We start from the raw sequence: 20,605 nt of genomic DNA, 5'->3' as shown, positions 1-20,605 counted from the left end.
ATGCTCAGCCTCAGATTTAAAGAAGATTGCAGTAGACAATCTGTTGTTGGTCCCACTGACCATTTGAAAAATCTCACCATCCTTCTAGTCACTCATTCTCTACAGTCACTCTAGCTAAAGGCAGAATAGCCCCTTGGGAAGGCAGCCATCTGTTGATTGCTACCAACTTAGAACTAATGGCTTAGGGCTGCAGGAAAAGGCACAGCATGACCCCCACTCACCCTTTGCTGGGACTACCTGAAGACAGAAAGATGTTCAGAAGTCAGCAGGTACAGATGGGAGGTGAGGGATTGGTTAAAATGTTCTCTAGACAGTGGTCTAGACTAAGGATCTTTGCTTATGCCACCATGAAAAGTGAAGGATGCACCTGGCTTGTGTGTGGACACAGGGCTCAAAAGTGTCACTATCTTCTGTATAAACTGTCAACTTTGAAGGGTCTCAGACTGGACCTGAAAACAGGGCCAAAAGGTCTGAAACTACAGCCCTGTCAACACATGCTGTTGGGGGGCAAGGAAGATGGTTCAACGGATAAGGTGCTTGCTGTGCCAGCATGAGGACCTAAGATTGGCCCTGGAACCCATCAAATAAGCCAAGCATGGTGGCACACATCTACATCAGTGCTGGGAGGTGGAGACAGGCAGGTCCCTGAAGATTGATGGCCCAGCTGAACTTGTGAGCGCCAGGTCCAATGAGTGATCCCATCTAAAAAAAAACAAGGTAGAATGCAATAGAGAAAGACACCTTACATCTACCCCTCACCTCCACATGCACACACACACACAGAGAGAGAGAGAGAGAGAGAGAGAGAGAGAGAGAGAGAGAGAGAGAGAGAGAGAAGGCATACACTGGACTAAAACTGCAGTGATGTGTCTGAGGATGTCAATCACATGACCACAGCAGTCCCTCCTTGGACTTCTTCCCAGTGACTGGAAGAGATTGCTAGCTTCTGAGTGGGTCCTGACACTAAGCATTCCCAGCACACCAGTGGCAAGTGTCTCTGGCACAAAAAAGTTTGGATTTCATTTGACAGTCTGTTAGGCAGGCAGTACTCACAGCTGTCAAAAAAACAAACAAACAAACAAAAAACCATGACACCAGAACAAATAACCATGCCAGGCCTCATCTCAGAAGAGGGCCATGCAAGGAAGCTCCCTGCACCATGCTGCCAGGTACATCTGTTCATCTCCAGTATCTTAGGTCCTCTATCTTAATTTGGGTACTCCCCAGGTCAGCATATGGGCTACCTCTCCAGGCCCCCTTAATCCAGATGTTTGCTCTTACACCAGAGCTCACTGGAGTTTTTGTTTTCCTAGACATGAAACATTTTTCATAAAATGAGCCAATACTAAAGATACCCTGTCTTAGTTAGGAGAGCTGGCTGGCAGTGCAGAGATTTAGTCCATTATTCTCATGGTGGGAAGCATGGAGGCATGCAGGCAGACGTGGTGCTGGAGAAGTAGCTGAGAGTTTTATATCCAGACAAGCAGGCAGCAGGAAGAGAGTGTGACACTGGGCCTGGCTTGAGCTTCTGAAACTTCAAAACCCACCCCTAGTGATACACTTCCTCCAACAAGGCCACGCCTCCTAATGGTACCACTCCCTATGAGCCTATGGGGGCCATTTTCATTCAAACAACCACACACCCCCCTTTAACTATCATATTTATTTTAAAGATTATTGTTCTCAAATGCCACTAGATAATCTTCCAAGTCCACCCTAAAATAATTACATCTGTAGATACAGTGTGGCATGTTAACAAGATCCTTGCAAACTTAAAGGGTTTCACTTTCCATGGAAACACTTCCTCTAGGAGGGAAGCTCGAAACTGGAGGACACTTACAAGCTTCACAAATCTCCTCCCTAAGACCACAAGCAAAATTAGGGGGTGGGGGACATTTTCCAATTGGCAGTCTCCTGGAGGAGACTCTGACCTGTCACACAGCCTGCAAGTTGTTCAAGAAACCCAGAAATAAAGCTTTAGTGAGGGCTTGTGGTGATGCAGCTGCCTTACAAGCAACAGCAATAAACTCACTGGGTCACTAAGCTCGGCTGGGGTGAGAGGTTCCTTTGGTCTGTCCTTGATGTCCTGTCTGGAGTGCTGGTGTATGTCTCCCTGAGGATAATCACACACCTATGTTGTAGATAATTCTTCCATAGATAAAATGTTTGTGTATGTAGCACATTTAGAATACAGTTTTGTAGAAATCTCTAGAAGTTAAGACTACACAAACAAAATAATGACCAGTTAATATACACAGAGATCTCTAATCAATAGCTGAAGCAGCCAGAAACCCACACATTACCTTCAGCCCCAGCCCAGGACCAGGGCTACCATGGGAGAATCAAGCCTGGTAGAAGTCAGGCCACCACTAGCAAGCAGTGCAGGAAGCCATCCACGCTCTGACATTTAGCTCCACATGGGCAGGACCTCTCAGTAACAGAGCCTCCCATGTCTGTCCCTGTTTTCAGTATTTCTAAGCAAGTAAAGCTGAACTCTCAGCTCTAATCAACTGCACAACAGTCCATGTCTGGCTTCTCCAGTCAACAGCTTCCACCTGGAGCAGACAAGAACTACCCTCCCCTTCAATCCTCACCAAGGAGCTGTGTACCACCCTCCTGGCTTTATATTGCTGCCCAAACCAGCTGATTTCTTTGCTCTGGGGAAACCTTTGCTTGTTCTGAGCTGGTGGCTGTGGGTATCTTTATTTATACACACACACTACAAAAATGAAATCAAAAGAGCTTTATTTCATTATTAGTTGTTGCTTTAGTTTGGGTTTTTAGACAAGGTCTCACCACTGACCTCAATCCTCCTGCCCCAGCCTCCGAAGAGCCAGGATGACGGGCATGCACCACTACACTCAGCTCTAAACTTTGAGTAGTGCATGATTTTCCACAGCCTTGAGTTGAAGGATGATGTGAGGGCTGAGGACCATTTGCTGCCCTTCCTTGCTTAGCTCAGCTGATGGAGAGCATCCTAAGGAGAACTAGAAGCTCCACCCCTGCTCCAATGAGATCCAAGGTCAAGCTGCATCCTCTTGTCAATCAGAGCTATGACTAGAAGAGATACTGCAGACCTCCAATGTCAACTCACACAGTCATCTTGCCACACAGGCACATTCTAGAACTGGGCATTCAGAGTACAGTAATCAATTATTCTTCAGAGATAGAATCACACACAACCATGGCAAAACTCAAGAGGTCTGAGCACCACAGAAGCCTCTCTGGTACCAACAGCCTGCAGGCACAAGACTTGTCTGGCCCTTCTCTTCTTTTCTGAATGAGATACACAGTCTAGTCCCACTCTTGAGGCAGAAAGACAGAGGAATCACAGGGACACAGGAAGAAAAGGCACCTGGAGTCTGGCTGAAGCCCCACTCCATCTGACAGGATACCACCATGGTTAACAGTTGCTGGCAAGGTTGCTGCCGGACAATATTCCTTCTCTATGGAGATATTTTGAATAAGAATGTTAAAATAGCAAGGACTCCTTGCTTAAGGTCTATATATGGCCTTAACCCCTCTCCAGATGTGATCCTGGATTTCTGGGACTCTTACAAACAAGAGTACAAACTTTTGTTTACAGTGAAGACATCTGTCATAGTTTGCTTCTCTGTTGATGTCATAGAACACTCTGACCAAAAAGCAACTTGGGGAGGAAGGGGTTAATTTTAGCATTCAGGGTACAGCCCATTATTGAGGGAAGCCAAGGCAGGGACCATAGAAGAACACTGCTTCCTGGTTTGCTTTCTCTCTGGTGCACCCCAGACTACCTGGCTAGGGATAGCATGCCCACAGAGGGCTGAGCCCTACTGCATCAATTAGCAATCAAGTGAAGGCCTAACAGATGTGTCCACAGGCTAATCCAATGGAAGCAGTTCTCCAAATGAGGCTCTTTCTTCCTGGGTGTGTCAAGTTGACACAGTTAGTCACCACAGATCTTACCTTCTCCTGTGACCCAGGGTTGACCTTATCAGATGCAGCTCCATGTAGTAAACACTGGGGACCAGGACCACCTTAGCATCCCATTTACATTTCTCAGCAACCTCTTGTGATTTGACCCGAGAAGCCACCCAAACCACTATATACAACTACTGTAAAGACACTTAGGTGTGACTCTCTTGAAAAGGCCACTCTCTCAGGTGTATACTTGTCTTTTACTAAATGCCTCTCTATTAACCACCGCATTTGTATCTATTTTAAACTTTTCCCTTAACAAATTCCAACTCTGCCATATGTTGGCTCACCCCGAAATTCCTTTCTTCACCTAAGTAATGGTCTCTGTAGGTGACAGCATGGAGCTGAGTCTCTGGCCCATGCCCTTTGGCCACTGATACTTGCTGCTTTGGGATCATCCCAATCTCAACAGCCAAGACTGATCCTCTCAGAGAACACCCACTCTGTGGTTTGAATGTGAAATGTCCTTTGCAAGTACATATATTTGGACATCTAGTCCAGTTAGTGGTACTGTTTGGGAAGTGTGGTTTGGATGGTTCCCCATGGGCTCATATATTTGAATACTTGGTCCCCAGTTAGTGGAACTGTTTGGGAAGGATTAGAAGGTGTGGCTTTGTAGGAGGAGGGGTGTCACTTGGGCTTTGAGGTTTCAAAAACCCACACATTCTCTCTCTCTCTCTCTCTCTCTCTCTGCCTCCCTCTTTCTCTCTCTCTCCCCCACCATGCTTGTGGATGAAAATGTGAGATCTCAACTACTGCTCCAGTGCCATGCCTGCCTGCGTGCTACCAGTCTCCCCACCATGATGGTTATAGAGTCATCCCACTGAAATTGTAAGCCCCCAGTACACCCTTCCTTCTATAAGTTGCCTTGGTCATGGCTTCTCTTCATGGCAATAGAAAAAAGTAACTAAGACAGGAAGGAACCATTGGGAAATGGGGTGTCACTAGAGGAAATGGGTTACTGGTGGAGGACCTTGAGGATTTACAGGTAGGCCCACTTCCTGTTTGCTCTCTGCTCCTGTTTCCCTTCCCCAGATGCCCCAGATGCACACTCCTGCCACCATGCCGTCCCCTCTATGGCCAACTACACTCCACCACACTTAGCCCACATAAACTCTTCCTTTCTTAAGTTGCTTATCATCTGTTATTCGGTCACAGCAATGAGAAATAACTAATCCAGCCTGCTGGGGGCCCACCTCCTTGCAGCCTAGCTGTAGTTCTATGAGGCTTAGTTTTAAATGTCAACCTGCAGACAGCCCAGAATCACCCAGGAAGAGAGGCATAATGAGGGATTGTTTGTATCCAGTTGACCTGCTGCACATCTTTTGGGGACTGTCTTGATTGCTTTAAGTGGCAGGATGACCCACTCAGAATATGGCTGGTACCACTTCAGGGTCTGGGCCTTCAAACCATAGGAGTAAAGAAATCTAGGAGCCAAGCATGTAGGCAAACAAGGATGAGTTTATTTTCTCTCTGCTCTTGGCTGTGGATGTGACATGTTCCTGTCTTGACTTCCCCACGGTGATGGACTGTAACCTAGAACTGTATGTAAGCTGAATAAAGCCTGTCTCCTTTAAGTTGTTCTTGGCCAGGGTGTTTTATCACAGCAACAGAAAGCAGGGAAATTTGCAATGTGATACTGCCCTGACTGAACTCAGCTGGCGATGAGTTTAAGAAGTATAGACTCTAAAGTAGGCAAACCAAATAAACCTTACAAGTGGCCTGAGGGGACACAGAAAGAGACACACGTAATTCCAGCACTGGAAAGGGAAGAGGCAGGAGGATCAGGTTATCTAAGTTATTTTCAGCTACATAGCAAGTTTGAGGCCAGACTGGGCTACATGAGACCCCATCTCAAAAAGACTGCAAAGGGGTGAGGGTGCATATGTAGCTCAGTTAGGGGAGTACTTGTGTAGTATGCACACTGCTCTGGGTTTGACCTCAGTGTTGCATAAACTGTGTGTGGTGGTGCACACTTGAAATCCCAGAACTTGGGAGGTAAAGGAGGTGAAATCTTAAATTCACAGATCATCCTTCATGACACTGAGTTCTAGCTAACTCGGGCTATGTGTGAACAGTGAGCTGGTTCACTGGGTAAAGGCACTGTCATCAAGTCTGAGGACATGAGTTTGATCCCTGGGACTCACATGGTAGAAAGCAAGACCTCAAAGTTGTTCTCTAGCCTCCACACAAATCTGTAAGATGCATCACCGCCCCCACTCAACACACACACACACACACACACACACACACACACACACACACAATCAATCAATCAATCAATCAATCAATAAACAAAATGTAAAGAACTTTTATCTCAAAGATATCTTTACCTTTCATTCATGTGTTGCCTGTTTCAAATGTAACTGAATTGGAGGAAGTTGCTCAGAGCTGCCAATATGGAGCTATCCTGAGAGCAGAGAATGGCTAGCAGCTAAGCAAACACTGCCCTGAGTGTCACAGTCAGCAGCCTTGTGCACTCACTCAGCAGAGACACATACAGAGTGGTGCCAACACCACAGCATCATGAAACTTTAAAGCTAAACAACACAGTAACTCTGGTCTAGTGGCATCATTTTGATCAAAGGGGAAACCATTTCCCTTGCAAACAAACCCCTCTGGGAAATATAGTTTGATAGTGATGAGCCCTGGAGCAGGCTGCCACCATCAGCCTCAGATTGGTATCTCTTGTACTGATCAGGTAACTCGGGAAAAGTAATGACAGTCTTTGAGCTTCAACTTTAAAGAAGGAACAACCAATGTATCCAAAACACAATGAATAAGCTGTAATTAACCCACACTTAAATTCTGGATACTTTAGAGAGGTCCTGGTACTGATAACCAACGACAGTGTTGGCAGAAGAAGTGAGTGAGGACCCTCCCAGGTAAGGCAGCTAACGTAAATGAAGGACTCAAGTCTGTAAACAAAGGGCTCAAGATCGTGCTTGACATGAATCAAGAACTACAGAAGGATTTGTTATTATGCAGTGCAACTTGAAAGTACTGGGAGTTTCCACATTCTGAAACATAATTTTGTAGAAAAAGTAAGGGTGTGTGCAGGTGCACACAGGGCAAGAGGTAAATATAAGTGGTCTTCCTGGATTGTTCTTACCTTTGTTTTTGAGACAGTATTTCACTGAATCTAGAACTTGCTAGTTCAGCTAGACTGGTTGACCAGTAGGTCACCAAGGATTCTCCTACCTCTATCTCCCCAGTGCTGGGATTACAGATACTCACTGCCATGTCTGGGTTTCTTTTCTCCATGTGTTATAGGGGACCAAATTCAGGTCTTCATGCTCACATGCAAACATTTTACCAATTGAGTCATCCCCAGTACCCAGCGTAGGGTTCTCAACAGAAATGTGCTTTGTGCTGAACTTTCCCAGAAGGCATGTCACCTATACTGGAAGATGCATCTGTTTTCCAGTTGTTGGAACTATAGGAAACAATTGCTTGTTCCCTGGAAACAAACATCCTTGGCTCCTAGAGAATCTGGAAACTCCCCATAAAGCCTTAAGTTTCCTATGCAGTGAGTGGATTTAGGTGGGGCCTCCCCACCTTCAAAACCAGAATCTGGAGATTCTCCAAGATCCAGAACTTTCTCACAGTAACATGGCATTGCAAGAGGAAACTTATACCTGAGTTCATGTGACAAGGCACAATTAGAATCCAGGAGCATACAACCATCATGGCTGTGCATGGGGTACAACCAGAACGTAAATAAGTGTGAACATACACATGAGTCTCATAGGTCTTACCCAAAAAATACCTCATTGTGGGTAGACAAATATCCTAAAACCTAAAAACACCCCAAATCTGCAACATACCAATTCCCAAGCATTTTGGATGAGGGGTGCTCATCACAGCTCAGGATCAGCACATGGAGTAAGTATGGGTAGCAGAAACAAGCAACATGGTTGGGGAGACAGCTCAATCAATAAATAATTGCCTCACAAGCATGAGGAGCTGAGTACAGATTTCCAGAACCTACAAAAAACAAAAAAGGTGGGTGCAGTGGCAAGACCCTATAATCCCAACACTGCAAGATGGGAGTTGAGATAGGCAGATCCCTGGGAGCTCAGAGGCCAACTAGCCTGGCCTGTGCAGTGAGGACCAGAACGATGAGAGACCCTGTCTGAAACAAAAGATGGAAGGCATCTGAGGGCTGTCCTCTGACCTCTGTATGTGTGCTGTGCACACTTGCACCGATTTGTGCATACACACACACACACACACACACACACACACACACACACACACACACATACACCAAACAATAAAGCATCCCCTGAGAGCTGATGCCCTAGATTGAATAACATAGGCAAAGGACAGACTGACATCCCTGCTGTGATGTCATCAGGGAGAAGTGGGTGGAATCTCACCTTCAGAATCCTGATTTGCTCCTTTCTGCTCTGCTGCTGAGTCGGGGGCCACCACTTTGGATGTATTGATGGATTCCAATAGGGAGACAAACTCTAGGAAGTTGGACTCATTTGGAATCTGTCCTTCCTTGGCTTCCAAGTCTGATTTGGACGTTGGGATGGGTTTCTCGCTGTCACTGGTCACCTCCTTGGTACTCCGGCTCAAGAACACATCAGTCCCGCTGTCCACACTGAGCACACGGGCATGTCTTTTCTCATGACTGCTCTTACAAGAGGCTGGGTCAAGGTTAGTCTGGCCCTCCCTGCTCCCCTCAGACTCATGACTCCTGTGTGTGAGTGGTGCCGGTGTGGGGCCTGGTTCCCAGGCACACCTTGGGGTGGGACTGCCACCCTTGGTGCTACACTCTCCGTCCCCAGATCCACAGCCAGGACAATGGTCAGATGACGTCAGCTCCACTCTCTCTGGGGTCGTTTCTCCTCCATTTCTTTCAGGACAAGAGATGCCTCTTCCTCCTCCATCCTCAGTTAACTCAAGGGTGATCAGAGGAATTCTGACCTGCTCAGAGTCTGCAGGACCAGAAGGCTCTGCATCAGGCCTGACACTGGTTCTCTCAGAGCTGGTTACCTTCAGGTGCAGGGAACTCTCCAGGTCACTCATGGAGTTTGGGGTGCTGCTCATGGTGATAACTATCTTAATGGGCTCATGCAGACTCCGCGGTTCCCCAGGCTGAGAGTTATCAATGAGGGTCACTGCAACCTCGCCATCAGAGTCAACCACTTCCTGGTTCAAGGGCAGTTCCACCTGACCGGACGTTCGGGTCAGCTCCTCTTCTTCGGTGGGTTTGGCCAGGACTGTGTTGCACTGGCAGCAGCTGCTGCTCAGGCTGTCCTGAGGTGATCTGCTCTGTGACTGTGCCCTGGTGGGGCCCTGGGGACAATTGGTGGACTGTGGAATCAGAGCTGAGTGCTCACTGCCCCATGGCTGGAAGGAAATATCAGTTTCTAATAAGTCATACTGGGACAACGACAGGTGTGGCAACTTCTTCAAGGCTCTTGTGTTCACCAGGCCACTCTCAGACCTGTGGCGGGCTGGGCGCCGGCCAGTGCCCCCTGGCTCTTTCCCTTTTCTTCCAGTGAGGATCTCTGGGGTTACTGGCTTCATTGGCCCTGCTGGTTTGGGAGTGGGTTCAGGTGTACGGCCCTGAGAAGCAGGTAGGCTTTCCGACTTGATGCCAGGTGAGGTAGATGATACCACTGCCTCGGGTTGATCCTCTGACAGGACAACACCTGGAATGAATGACAGGGTGACATGGGACATCTGCAGTGATGTTTAATGCTTTGGAATGAGACATTAAAACCAAAACCAAGAGCAAACACTCAGATGTGTGTGTGTGTGTGTGTGTGTGTGTGTGTGTGTGTGTGTGTGTGTTGTGTGTGTGTGTACATGAGGGTGCACACATGTGCATGTATGTGGAGGTCCAGGGTCAACCTCAGCTACCATTTTTTTTTTTTTTTTTTAGTTTTTCGAGACAGGGTTTCTCTGTGTAGCTTTGTGCCTTTCCTGGATCTCACTCTGTAGACCAGACTGGCCTCGAACTCACAGAGATCCACCTGGCTCTGCCTCCTGAATGCTGAGATTAAAGGCGCGTGCCACCAATGCCCGGCAAGCTGCTATTCTTTCAGACAGCATTCACCTTGTTCTTTGAGTCAGGGTCTCTCATTGGTCTGAAATTTACCCACTGGGCTAGGCTGGCTGGCCAGTGAGGCTCAGGGATTCCCTTGTCTCTGTCTCTTAAGTGCTGGGATTGCAAGTATGTACCACCACACTCCACTTTTTTATGTGGGTCCTAGGTATCTGACTTAGATCCTCACGCTTACAAGGATCCAAGCCATCCTAGCCCTGGGAGCTTGTTTTATGAGAGTGCCCTTTCTACCTTGGCTCCTAAGAGGTCTGTACTAGAGTAGAGACTCGCTTTTTTGTTTTTGTTTTTGTTTGTTGTTGTTTTTTTTTTTTTGTTTGTTTGTTTTTTTGTTTTGTTTTTTGTCTGTGCTGGGGCTTCAAGAGGCAGAGAAGTGTGGTCTGAATCACACACTCAGGCCTTGTGGTTGGAGAAGGATTGACTTTGCTCTCCATCACCTCATCTTGAGCGAGTTAGACTAGTGGTTCTTCACCTTCCTAATGCTGTGACCCTTTAGTACAGTTAGTTCCTCATGTTGTAGTGACCCCAACCATAAACTTATTTCCTTACTTCTTCATGACTGTCATTTTCCTACTGTTAAGAATCATAATGTAAATATATGATATGCAGGATACTGATATGTGACCCCTGTGGGGATATAGACCCACAGGCTGAGAAACATTGCAAAACCAAGGGAAACAGCAGTGGTCCAGTCAACAGGTCAGACGAACTCATTCTCCGCTCTGTGGGGATCACTGTGTGCACCGTATAACACTCTAGGTATCATCCCGGCCTCCACCTGCTCTATGTCAGCAGCACTCTGTCCTCATTGCAACAATCAAGCCTTCAGCATGGTCACATGTCCCATGGCAGCAGGACCCTCCAAGAAAGACTCACAGCTCTGACCCTTAACACCTTCACCTCAGAGCTGGAGAGGCGGCTCACAGTCAAGAGTGCTTAAAACTCTTGTAGAGGAGCCCAGCACAGCTCCCAGCACCCACATCAGGCAGCTCACAACTGCCTGGAACCCCAGCTCAAGGGGGTTTGGCACCCTCTTCTGGCCTCTAAGGACTTATGTGTACACACAGAAATACACACAAATACACATGATTAAAAAGAAATCTTAAAAAAAATGATTTCCCTGAGGATATAGGGATGATTAAATATCAAACAGTGACAACACTCTACCTTTGAGGTCTTCTACTGTCTCCTGTGCTGGCAACTCCTGCAGAAACAGAAACAAACATCCCTGTAGGAGTCAGCCCACTGCACGTCCCCAACAGCTGGCCTTCACCCTTCTCAGCCGCTCAGTCTGTCTAACTGGTACATAGGGACACCTCAGCATCTGCGCTTAAGCATTTATAAAATGGGCAAAAAGGTGCATTCTAAAACATGTCTATGTGCAGCCATCCTCCCAAGAGGACTGTGACAGAAGGGGGAGGATGCTAATTAAGAAACGAAAGCAGAAGGAGTGAGGCTTAGCTACCACAGATGGAGAGCCGGAAAGCTGCCCTACAGGAACAGTGATGTGCTGGTATTCCAAGGTGCAAGATTTAATGACGCCGTGAGGAGAGAGATGGAGTTTGCTACCAGTGGGAAGTGCTAACAATATGATGACCCCATGGCTGACTGCAGAAGACAAAAAGAAGGAAGAGTTCTGCACCACGGTTCTCAGACAGGAAAGACAGCAGGAGAGGCTGCTGGTGTTCTGGGGACACACAGTAGATAAAGTCTAGTGGTCCCAAGCGCACCTGTGGGCCATTTCCACAGCTGAAGGCATGAGAAGACCGAGAAAGCAGTGACTACATAGAGAGACCACCACAGCCACCCCCACTGGATGCTCCACGCTGGGGACTGAACACCAGAGCAACAGGAAGCAGTCACCAACCAGTGGCGAGGAATGCTGGGAGTGGGCGCTCTGCCCTCGGGAGCTGCAGCGGAGGGGTGGTGTGGGCAGGCTCCCTCGAGGCTCTTCCTTCTTGGCGCTGTGAATCTGCCTGTTATTGCTGACGCGGGGTGAGAAAGAGCAGGTGTTACCAGAGAGCCAGGCTCTTCCATGTGCCTCCCAGAGTGTTCCCCGAAGGTCCCCTTTTCGTACACAAGTCCTACATTTCATAGCTCATAAACTTTTCCCTAAAATTAGAAGAATCGCTCTCTCTTCCCCTCCCATTCCCCCTCCCCCTTCGTGTGTGTGTGTGTGTGTGTGTGTGTGTGTGTGTGTGTGTGTGCACATGTGTACCTGTGGAAGCCAGAGAGAGGTCAACCACAGGTATGGCTCAGCTACCATCTACCTTGTATGTTGAAACAATGTCTCTCATTGGTCTGGAACTTGCTGATTCGGCTAGGCCAGTGGCGAGCAAGCTGTAGGGGTCTGTCTGCTTCTGGCATCCCCAACAATGGAATTATAAGCCTATATCACCACGCCTGGCTTTTAACAGGAATTCTGGGGATCAAGCCCAGGTCCTCATGTATCCTTCCCAGCCTGGGAGACACACCTTGAGAATCAAACTATTAAAAAAATGACACAAGCATGGGGTCCTTAAGTTTCCTTCAAGCATTGATCTCAGAACCTCATTCTGTGCGATGTGTGATCTTAGATCAATGCACACTACTCTTTAAGATTCTTTGGTATACTCTGAAAAGTTAAATAACAAGACAAAACACTTAAGTAGAATACTTTGCATTGTTAAGCCTAAGCCAAATGAATTTTAAATCATAGTGTAAAGCTATATTGGTGGCCAGATATGACATCCAGATTGTAAAAATTAATTTTATTAAGTTTATCTTTAAATATAAGCAAAGTACACAAACCCAGGTCTGCCTGGAATGTCTACCTCATATGTAACCCATAAGTAGAGGGCAACTTTTATTTGTTTATTTCTTTTTGAGCCCAAATTTCATGCAGCCCAGGTTGGCTTGGAACTCACTATGCCCCTGTAGATGACGCTGAACTCCCAAACCTCCTGCCTCCACTTTGAGTGCACACATCATTATACAAGGTTTCTGTGGTGCTGAGAACTGACCCCCAGACTGTTGTACATGCTAGGCAGGTACTCTACAGACACAGCCCCACCCCACACAGCATCATTTTCATCCAAACCGAATCCTTCCCCTTGGGAGCAGGTACTCTTCTGGACACGGTTACCGTGGGTTTTTGTGGCTGGCTGTGTGCTGGCTGCTGGCTTCTCCCTCTGGCCTTCGCTTCTTTTTCTTTCGAGGGGATCGGGGCTGGATCACTTCTCCCTTGTCGAACATGAGGTGCAGGCGGTAGCTGATGAGCTTGATGATTGCAAAGAAGATGGTCACAGAGGCGCAGTAGAACAGTGCGGTGAGGGTATTTGGAGGGAAAGCCTGTGGAGAGAAGAGGGAAAAGACACTCGTGTCTGCAGGCTTCTACCTTGTTTTCAACCTTAATGCACAGCCAACTCTTCACTGAGCATATCAGGCAAGATTTCAAGTGCTTGGGGCTTTTTCCGGTTAGAGTCTCCAAGGAAAAAGTTATATTATCTGTTTACCTTTGGGTTTTCTTTGTTGTTGTTGTTGTTTTTGTTGTTGTTGTTGTTTTTGTTGTTGTTGTTTTTTTGGCTTCCCCAGTTCTGATCAGTGACTTTGATGGCCAACGTTTCGACTAAGCTCTTTGATTTTTATATATGTATGTTTTTTCACTGAAATTTGGATTACTAAATATGTTATTATAAGCAGCAGGATTCAACTCTTACATAATGTCTGCACCAATCCACACATCAATGTGCTGTTATTATGTGAATTAAAATAGGGCTGGGAACACAGATCAGTGGTAGAGCACCTGCCAAGCATATGTGGGACCCTCAGCTCAATTCCCAGCACTGAGAGAGAAAGAAACAAAACAAAACAAAACAAACTATTGAGGCTGGGGAGATGGCTCAGCCAGTAAAATGCTCACTACACAAACAGGAGGACCTAAGTTCAGTCCCACATGAAAAAGCCAGGCACAGTGGTGTGCCCTAACCCCAGTGCTAAGAAGGCAGAGACAGGAGGATTCTGGGTACCCAGCAAGCACTGGGATGCTAGCATCTCTAAGTTGCACTGCCATTCTCCATGCCACCACCCACCTGCATCCTTAAAACTACACCTGAATTTACTACTGCTAATCAATTAATCTACAAACCATGGATACTATTTACAACTCAGGTAACAATTCAGATACAGTTTTCAAACGCAACAAGGAACCATAGAGCAAATGTTTTGCTTGGCTGGTGGGATAGGTCGGTGTGTCCATACCTAAGAAGAAAATTGGGGACCGAGCCAGGCAATTGGCTGCATTAGTGACTTTTCTCTTCTCACGGCTGTGTCAGTGCCTGACAAGAAGCAACTTCAGGGAGGGGGTTCATTTTGGCTCACACTTTAAAGCATCAGTTCTCAACCTGTGGGTCACGACCCTTTTGGGGGTCAAATGACCCTTCACAGTTATTGCCTAAGACTATCTGCATTTCATATATTCATTATGATTCATAACAGTAACAAAGTTAGAGTTATGAAATTGCAACAAAAATAATTTTATGGTTGGGGGTCACCACAACATGAGGAACTGTATTAAGGGGTTGCAGGATGAGGAAGGTTGAGAGCTACAGCTTTAAAGGGATTTGGCCCAGGCTGGAGGGGAAGCATGGCAGCAGGCAGCTCCCACACAGGCAGACATGTGCTGGTGGGACTCCAAACCTCTTCAATCTTGATGAAACAGGAAGTGGAGAGTGGACAGGAAGTGGGATTGGGCTATATAACGTCAAGGCCCGCCCTCAGAGAACCACTTCCTCTGGTGAGGCTTCATCTCCCAAAGGCTCCAGAACCTTTCCAAACAGTGTCACAGCTGGGAAGCACGTGTTCCAAGAGGGAAGTCTGTGGTGACATTTCACGTTCAAACCACAGCAAATATTTTCTAGTGAAAGGCCCTTTGCAAGGATTCCTTGGGGATATTTCCTCTGGTCAGGCATTTTTCTTCCTTCCTGGTTATTAAGTACTGAGGTGTAGGCTTTATTTTAGAAAACACATTAATGAGACAAAAAAAGAAAAAAATACAATGGAATATGGTTCAGCTTTCTTCTATTCTTCTTCCCCTCCCCCATTTTTATATGCATGTATGATGTGTGTGTGTGTGTGTGTGTGTGTGTGTGTGTGTGTGTGTGTGACTGTATGCATGCTTGGCATGCATGTTGGCCTGTGTGTGGAAACTTGTGAACATGGGTGAATGTGCAGGTGGAGACCTGAGGCTGACATTGGGAATTATCCCCCATCATTCCTCCACTGTATTCACCGAGGCAGGGTCTCTCAATCAATCCCAGAGCTCCCAGACATGGCTAGTCTCACTTAACCAGCTTGCTCTGGGGATTCCACCTCTGCTTCTGGAATTACAAGTGGGCTGCCACACCTACCCAACGCTCCATGTGGACTCTGAGGATCCAAACTCTGGTCCTCCCATTTGTTCATCGGGTAACTTAACTGCAGAGCCATCAGATGGCAAAGATTTGGGAGGAAAACTAACACAGATATATCATGCAAGATAAATCTTTATGTCAGAGAATAGAAGGACCAGAAGAGTCTTAATAGCCTTCAAAGACCAAAATGTCTATATTTCTTTTCTATATTTGAGACAAATCAATAGCCATAAATATAATAAAGCCATTGTTGTTTGATCTAATGGTCTATAATTTGTTTTTTCATGGAGAGGGTGACGAGAAACTGGAGGTGAATATAATGCTGGGTGGTGGAAGCAGAAGGCGAGAAAAGGAGGGGAGCTGGGACTGAAGGAAAAGATTATGAAGAGCTGAGATGAGAAACTTCCTGAATGGACGAGCATCTCAGACCCCACAGGCCTGAGAATTTTAATGCTAGTTGCTGGCCAAGAGCAGAGTCCGAGAGCTAGAGCACTCCCCCCCTGTGTTAGCTGAGCCCCCCAATACTGGAGGTGCATTCCGGAGCTGCTGTACTAGCAGGCGCCACCTGCTCCTGCTCGCTGCTTCGAGAAGCTGAAGATGACCTGAGCTGTTGGGATGCTGGGATCAAGGTGCTTAAAGCTCAGAACAAGTGCAGGTCTGCTAAAGCCTAGAGTAATAGGCTTCTGATGTAGGGCTTGAGCTGTGAGCTCTGTGTCCTCCAGCCCAGCCCTTGGGGACCCAAGATTCCCAGTGACCAAAATTATACCTCCTTGCATACAGAGTCCCTATCCAGATAGAGTAGAAGATATCTGCCTGGGCAGATAACTGGTTACAATTGAACATCCAAAGGAATGCTGATGGAGTGGAAGAAGGTGCCAGGCACCTAGACAGGAGGACCCAAGTTTAACCCCTGGTGCCCACGGAAAATGCCTGTGTGGCAGTCTATGCTTACAATCCCAGGTCTGGAGTGTGGAGATGGAAGGATTCCTGGAACTCACTAGCCAGCCAGCCTGGTTGAACTGGGGATGGAACTGGGGATCTCCAGGTTCAGAGAGAGACCTTTTCTCAGCAAGTAAGAAGGGGAGCAATTGAAGAAGACACCCCATGGCAAAAGCTGGCCTCTACACATTCCCGGGTCACATGCACACATCCCACAGACACAGACACACAGAATGCTTCTATGAAGTCAACAGTAACAGAATACAGCTCTAGGGAGCAAAGGGCAGAGAACACTCTCTTCAGCAGAACACAGCCAGCTGAGAAAGGTTGGAAGAAGTACAGAGGTGCAAAGCCAGCATTTTGTAACTACCATTGTGAGAAGCATTTTAAGCCGGAGGAGGACAGCCACTGAATTTAAAACTGATGGCAATGAGATCTGTAGAGTTTTTAATTCACCGGCTGTGAAAAGCAGGAAGGAAATATATACTTCACAGTGCAGAAACCTGGCCAACTCCACGCCGACCCATGGCCACAGTCAACAGCAGCATTGATGGGAGTGGGAGAATCTGCCATGTCCCCAATATGCTGCACAAGGACACAGCCTGTTTTAATGTTGCCTTCCCAAAACTCTCAGTCACACATGTAACCCCCAGAAAACAGAGAAATACAAATTAAGAAACACCCTACAAAACAACTTTAAATACTACAAAAAGTAAAAGGGGTTGAGGACCCTCTAGAGTTAAGGTTTACCAAGGACCTAGAAACTGTTCAAGATCCTTGATTGAATCTTAGATCCAGAAAAAGCAAGATGCCCTACTACATAGGACATGATGGGAGAAATCTGTATAGAAGGCACACATTAGAAAATAGCATTATTTCAATCATTCTCTTCACATGAGGATGATGTGGATGACTGCCATTCCTCTTATGATACATAGTGCTGTTGTCATGCAGGCAGAGTCTTGTGGTCCATCACTTATTTTGAAATAGTATAGGTTTTTTTTTTAATGTATAAACACATAAAGTGACAGTGAATCCGATTGTCAATGTCACAGGATCTAGAATCACTTGGAAGGCAAGCCTCTGGATGTGTCTGTAAGGGGCTTTCTAGACTGGGTTGGTTGAGGTTGGAGAATTCACCCTGAATGTGGACAGTGCCACCCCATGGGTTGGGGTCCCAAACTGAATAGAAAGGAAGTGAGCTGAGCGCCAGTTTATCTGTCTCTCTTCCTGACTGAGGACATAATGTGACCAGCCAACTCACCCTCCTGCCACCAAGCCTTTCCTGTCAGGATGAATGCACTCTTGAGCTGTGTGCCTAAGGCACGTTGCCACAGCAACAAGGATGGTGGTCACTACACATAGCAAAATGTAAAATGCTAAGACTCGGTTATCCAGTGAAAATGGCGGAACACCCTTTGTACGAGTCTTACAACTTTTCTGAAGGTTAGACTTTTTTTCCCCAGACCAACAACCAGAAGCCAGGGATGCTGGTACACACACACACACACACACACACACACACACACACACACACACACACACCTGTCCTCTCAGCACTCAGGAAGTGAAAACAGGAGGTTCAGAAGCTCAAGGCCAGCCTGGGCTACAAGAGACTCTGTCTCAAAATGCAAAAGCAAAAACAGTAGCAACAACAACAACAAAAACCCTTGGGGTTAGAAACTAATTCATGTCCTTCCTCAAACTTGTATTTGTACTGAGAGTTGGACTCCAACCCCTGGTGGCTAATCCGTTCTATAAGGTCTAGCCCAGCCAATGTCTCCCGACATGTCCCAACAACCTCCCTGTCACATGATAATCCTACCTCTTTACTTCCAGCAGTGGACAGACACCTGACTTACTCACCGTGAAGTCCTTCCCTGTGCTGGGAGCCCCCCTGATCTCATGGCTCATCTGTATCCTTCTCTGCTTTGAGATTACATCCAACAGACTAGCTGTCCAGACACATCTTGTTACCACCACTCTCTGGAAGGGCCTCCACCTTAAAAACTAAGGTCTAGGTAACTCCAACATCAGTCTAATAAGCTGGTAAGCCCAGGTCCAAGCCAAACTGATCCAGACTGACTTCATATGTACTGTCTCATTGAACTCCACTGCCCCTACAAACTGGTTCTTGTAGCCCATAAGATAGCTCAGTGGATAAAGGCACCTGCCACTAAGCCTGATGATCTCATTTTGATCCACTGAGCCCACATAGCAGAACTCCTGCAAAGTGTCCTCTGACCTCTCTACATGCCTGCAAGTACACACACATACACACTCCACACACCACAACCCCCCTACACACACACACACACCATACACACCACACACCTCAACCCCCATACCATACATAGACACACACATCACACACATAGATACCAAATGCACATATATCACACACAACACACCACATACCCACACATGTCACACACACACCACAACCCCCCACACCACACACAGATGCACACATCACACACACAGCACACCACACAGATACCACATACACACACACACAGAACACACCACACACATATTACACACACAGCACACAACACACACATCTCATACACACACACATACCACCACCACACACATCACAGACACACACATATACCACACATACACTTCACATACACAGCACACCACACACCTATCACACACACAGCACACACGTGCACACACACAGTACACCACACATACACAAATAAACAAAATGCAAAGATAAAAGCCTGGTTGTATTCTTTCTCTTGTACTGTAGCTGAGAAAATGAAAAGCAAGAGTAGATTAACTTCTTTCAAGGTTCCAGAACTGGGAAAAGCTGGAACCAGAAGTCACCTGAGGCAGCCTGCCTTCAGAACCACAGCTCTGGACAAACTGCCAGAAAAAGAACCAGATCCTGGGCATGCCAAGCCACCAGACATCTCAAATGTCAGACTTGGGACCTGTCAGCCATGCTAACTCATTGAAGACTTTGTGGAGGAGAACACGGTCACATGCTGTTTTAGGGGTAAAGTCCTTCACAGACACATCAGAATTGACTTCTAGCTGGGGTTTAACAGCAGACAGCTTTTTAAGGAAGGTTTGTCATGGCCTCAACTACCTATGTGTTTAAGTGACCTACCAAGGTCATCTATGTGATCTCTCAGCAAGCATTCTCTAGCGCCCTATTGGGGTCTATCCTGGAGGAGGAGATGTCACACTGCTCTGGAATACGGTGTATGATATTTATCCACTCCTGTATTTTTCTTTCTTTTTTTTTTCAGACTTCTCATATACCAAAGTGTAGAAATTGCCAAGCAATTGATGGTAGAATCTGCCTTCCTAAAGCAAAACAGGAAGAGAGGAGAGGAGAGGAAAAACAAACAAACAACAACCGAAATCAGGTCATCTAAGAGAACTCGGATTGCCTTTTCATTGTGACTGTGCACGATGTGTTATAGCAGATCTCATCCCGAGCCATGAGGCCTAGGGTTGGGTACCCACAAGCCAGTCTCAACAGTTCCCACCGGCAGGACCTGACTCATGCAGGCAGACTGCATCAATTCTTAATGAGCCCACAGTCCCCAAAGTCCTAGCTACTTCTATCCTCTGACTCCCTGGTGTCCTGCAGGACTGCTGTCCCACATTCTTCGGTCCCTACTTCTCAAATCGCTGCCCCCTTCCCATCTCAGGTCTAGTCTGTGGCTCCCCATCCCCTTCCTTCTTTCTCCTTCCAAACCTCTCTCCCTCCTTCCTTCTCTCCCCTCTCCTCCTCTTTTCCTCTTGTTAATTTCCTTTCCTCATTTACTTCCTCCTCCCTATTCCCTTCCAGTTTCTTCTTCTTCTCCCCAGCCCCCGCCCCCATCCATCCCTAAGCTGGGGACTCACCAGGTGCAGGGCCAGTGGCAGCAGCAGCAGAAACAGCCACAGGTAGAGGTGACAGCTGTTGGTGAATTTGCTATGCTCAGGGTCGTGGTACCAGCCCCCTGTGAGCGCGGCCCACACGCCCTGCCTGAGCAGCTGCAACACCTGGGACGCCATGCCAGGGATCGTGCGTGCCCTGGGGCTCAGCACCCTGGGACTCAGTAAGGTGATGTGTGCCGGTGAGCTCCAGTCGAGCCCCCGCCCCCGCCGCCGCCGCCCAACGCGCGGCAGACGCTGGACAGAGCGGACCGGTACAGCGCGGTGCTGCAGCCGGCCGGGGTTGCCGGGCAGGTACGCGCCATGTCCAAGGGAAGGAGGATTTTCCCATCAT

At 47.2% G+C, this 20,605-nt stretch overlaps 1 protein-coding gene across 3 annotated transcripts in view; it reads right to left on the bottom strand.

Annotated features, from left to right (window-relative positions):
- Pcnx2 (pecanex 2) overlaps positions 1–20,605 on the bottom strand; it is a 163,834-nt gene extending 143,229 nt beyond the window's left edge. For 2 of the 3 annotated variants that reach the window (XM_036186896.1, XM_036186897.1), the window contains exons 1-5: positions 20,239–20,605; positions 13,164–13,369; positions 11,907–12,024; positions 11,207–11,243; positions 8,340–9,626 (exon numbers count right to left, since the gene is read on the bottom strand). In XM_036186896.1, the coding sequence (XP_036042789.1) occupies positions 8,340–9,626; positions 11,207–11,243; positions 11,907–12,024; positions 13,164–13,369; positions 20,239–20,391 (1,801 nt within the window). In that variant the 5' untranslated portion in view covers positions 20,392–20,605. Of the gene's footprint in view, positions 1–8,339; positions 9,627–11,206; positions 11,244–11,906; positions 12,025–13,163; positions 13,370–19,492; positions 19,537–20,238 lie in introns of those variants that run through there. The other variant, XM_036186898.1, reaches the window with a different exon arrangement.

Source organism: Onychomys torridus, chromosome 5 (assembly GCF_903995425.1).
Source record: "Onychomys torridus chromosome 5, mOncTor1.1, whole genome shotgun sequence".
Lineage (NCBI taxonomy): Eukaryota > Metazoa > Chordata > Mammalia > Rodentia > Cricetidae > Onychomys > Onychomys torridus.
This window is presented reverse-complemented; position numbering and strand designations above follow the sequence as displayed.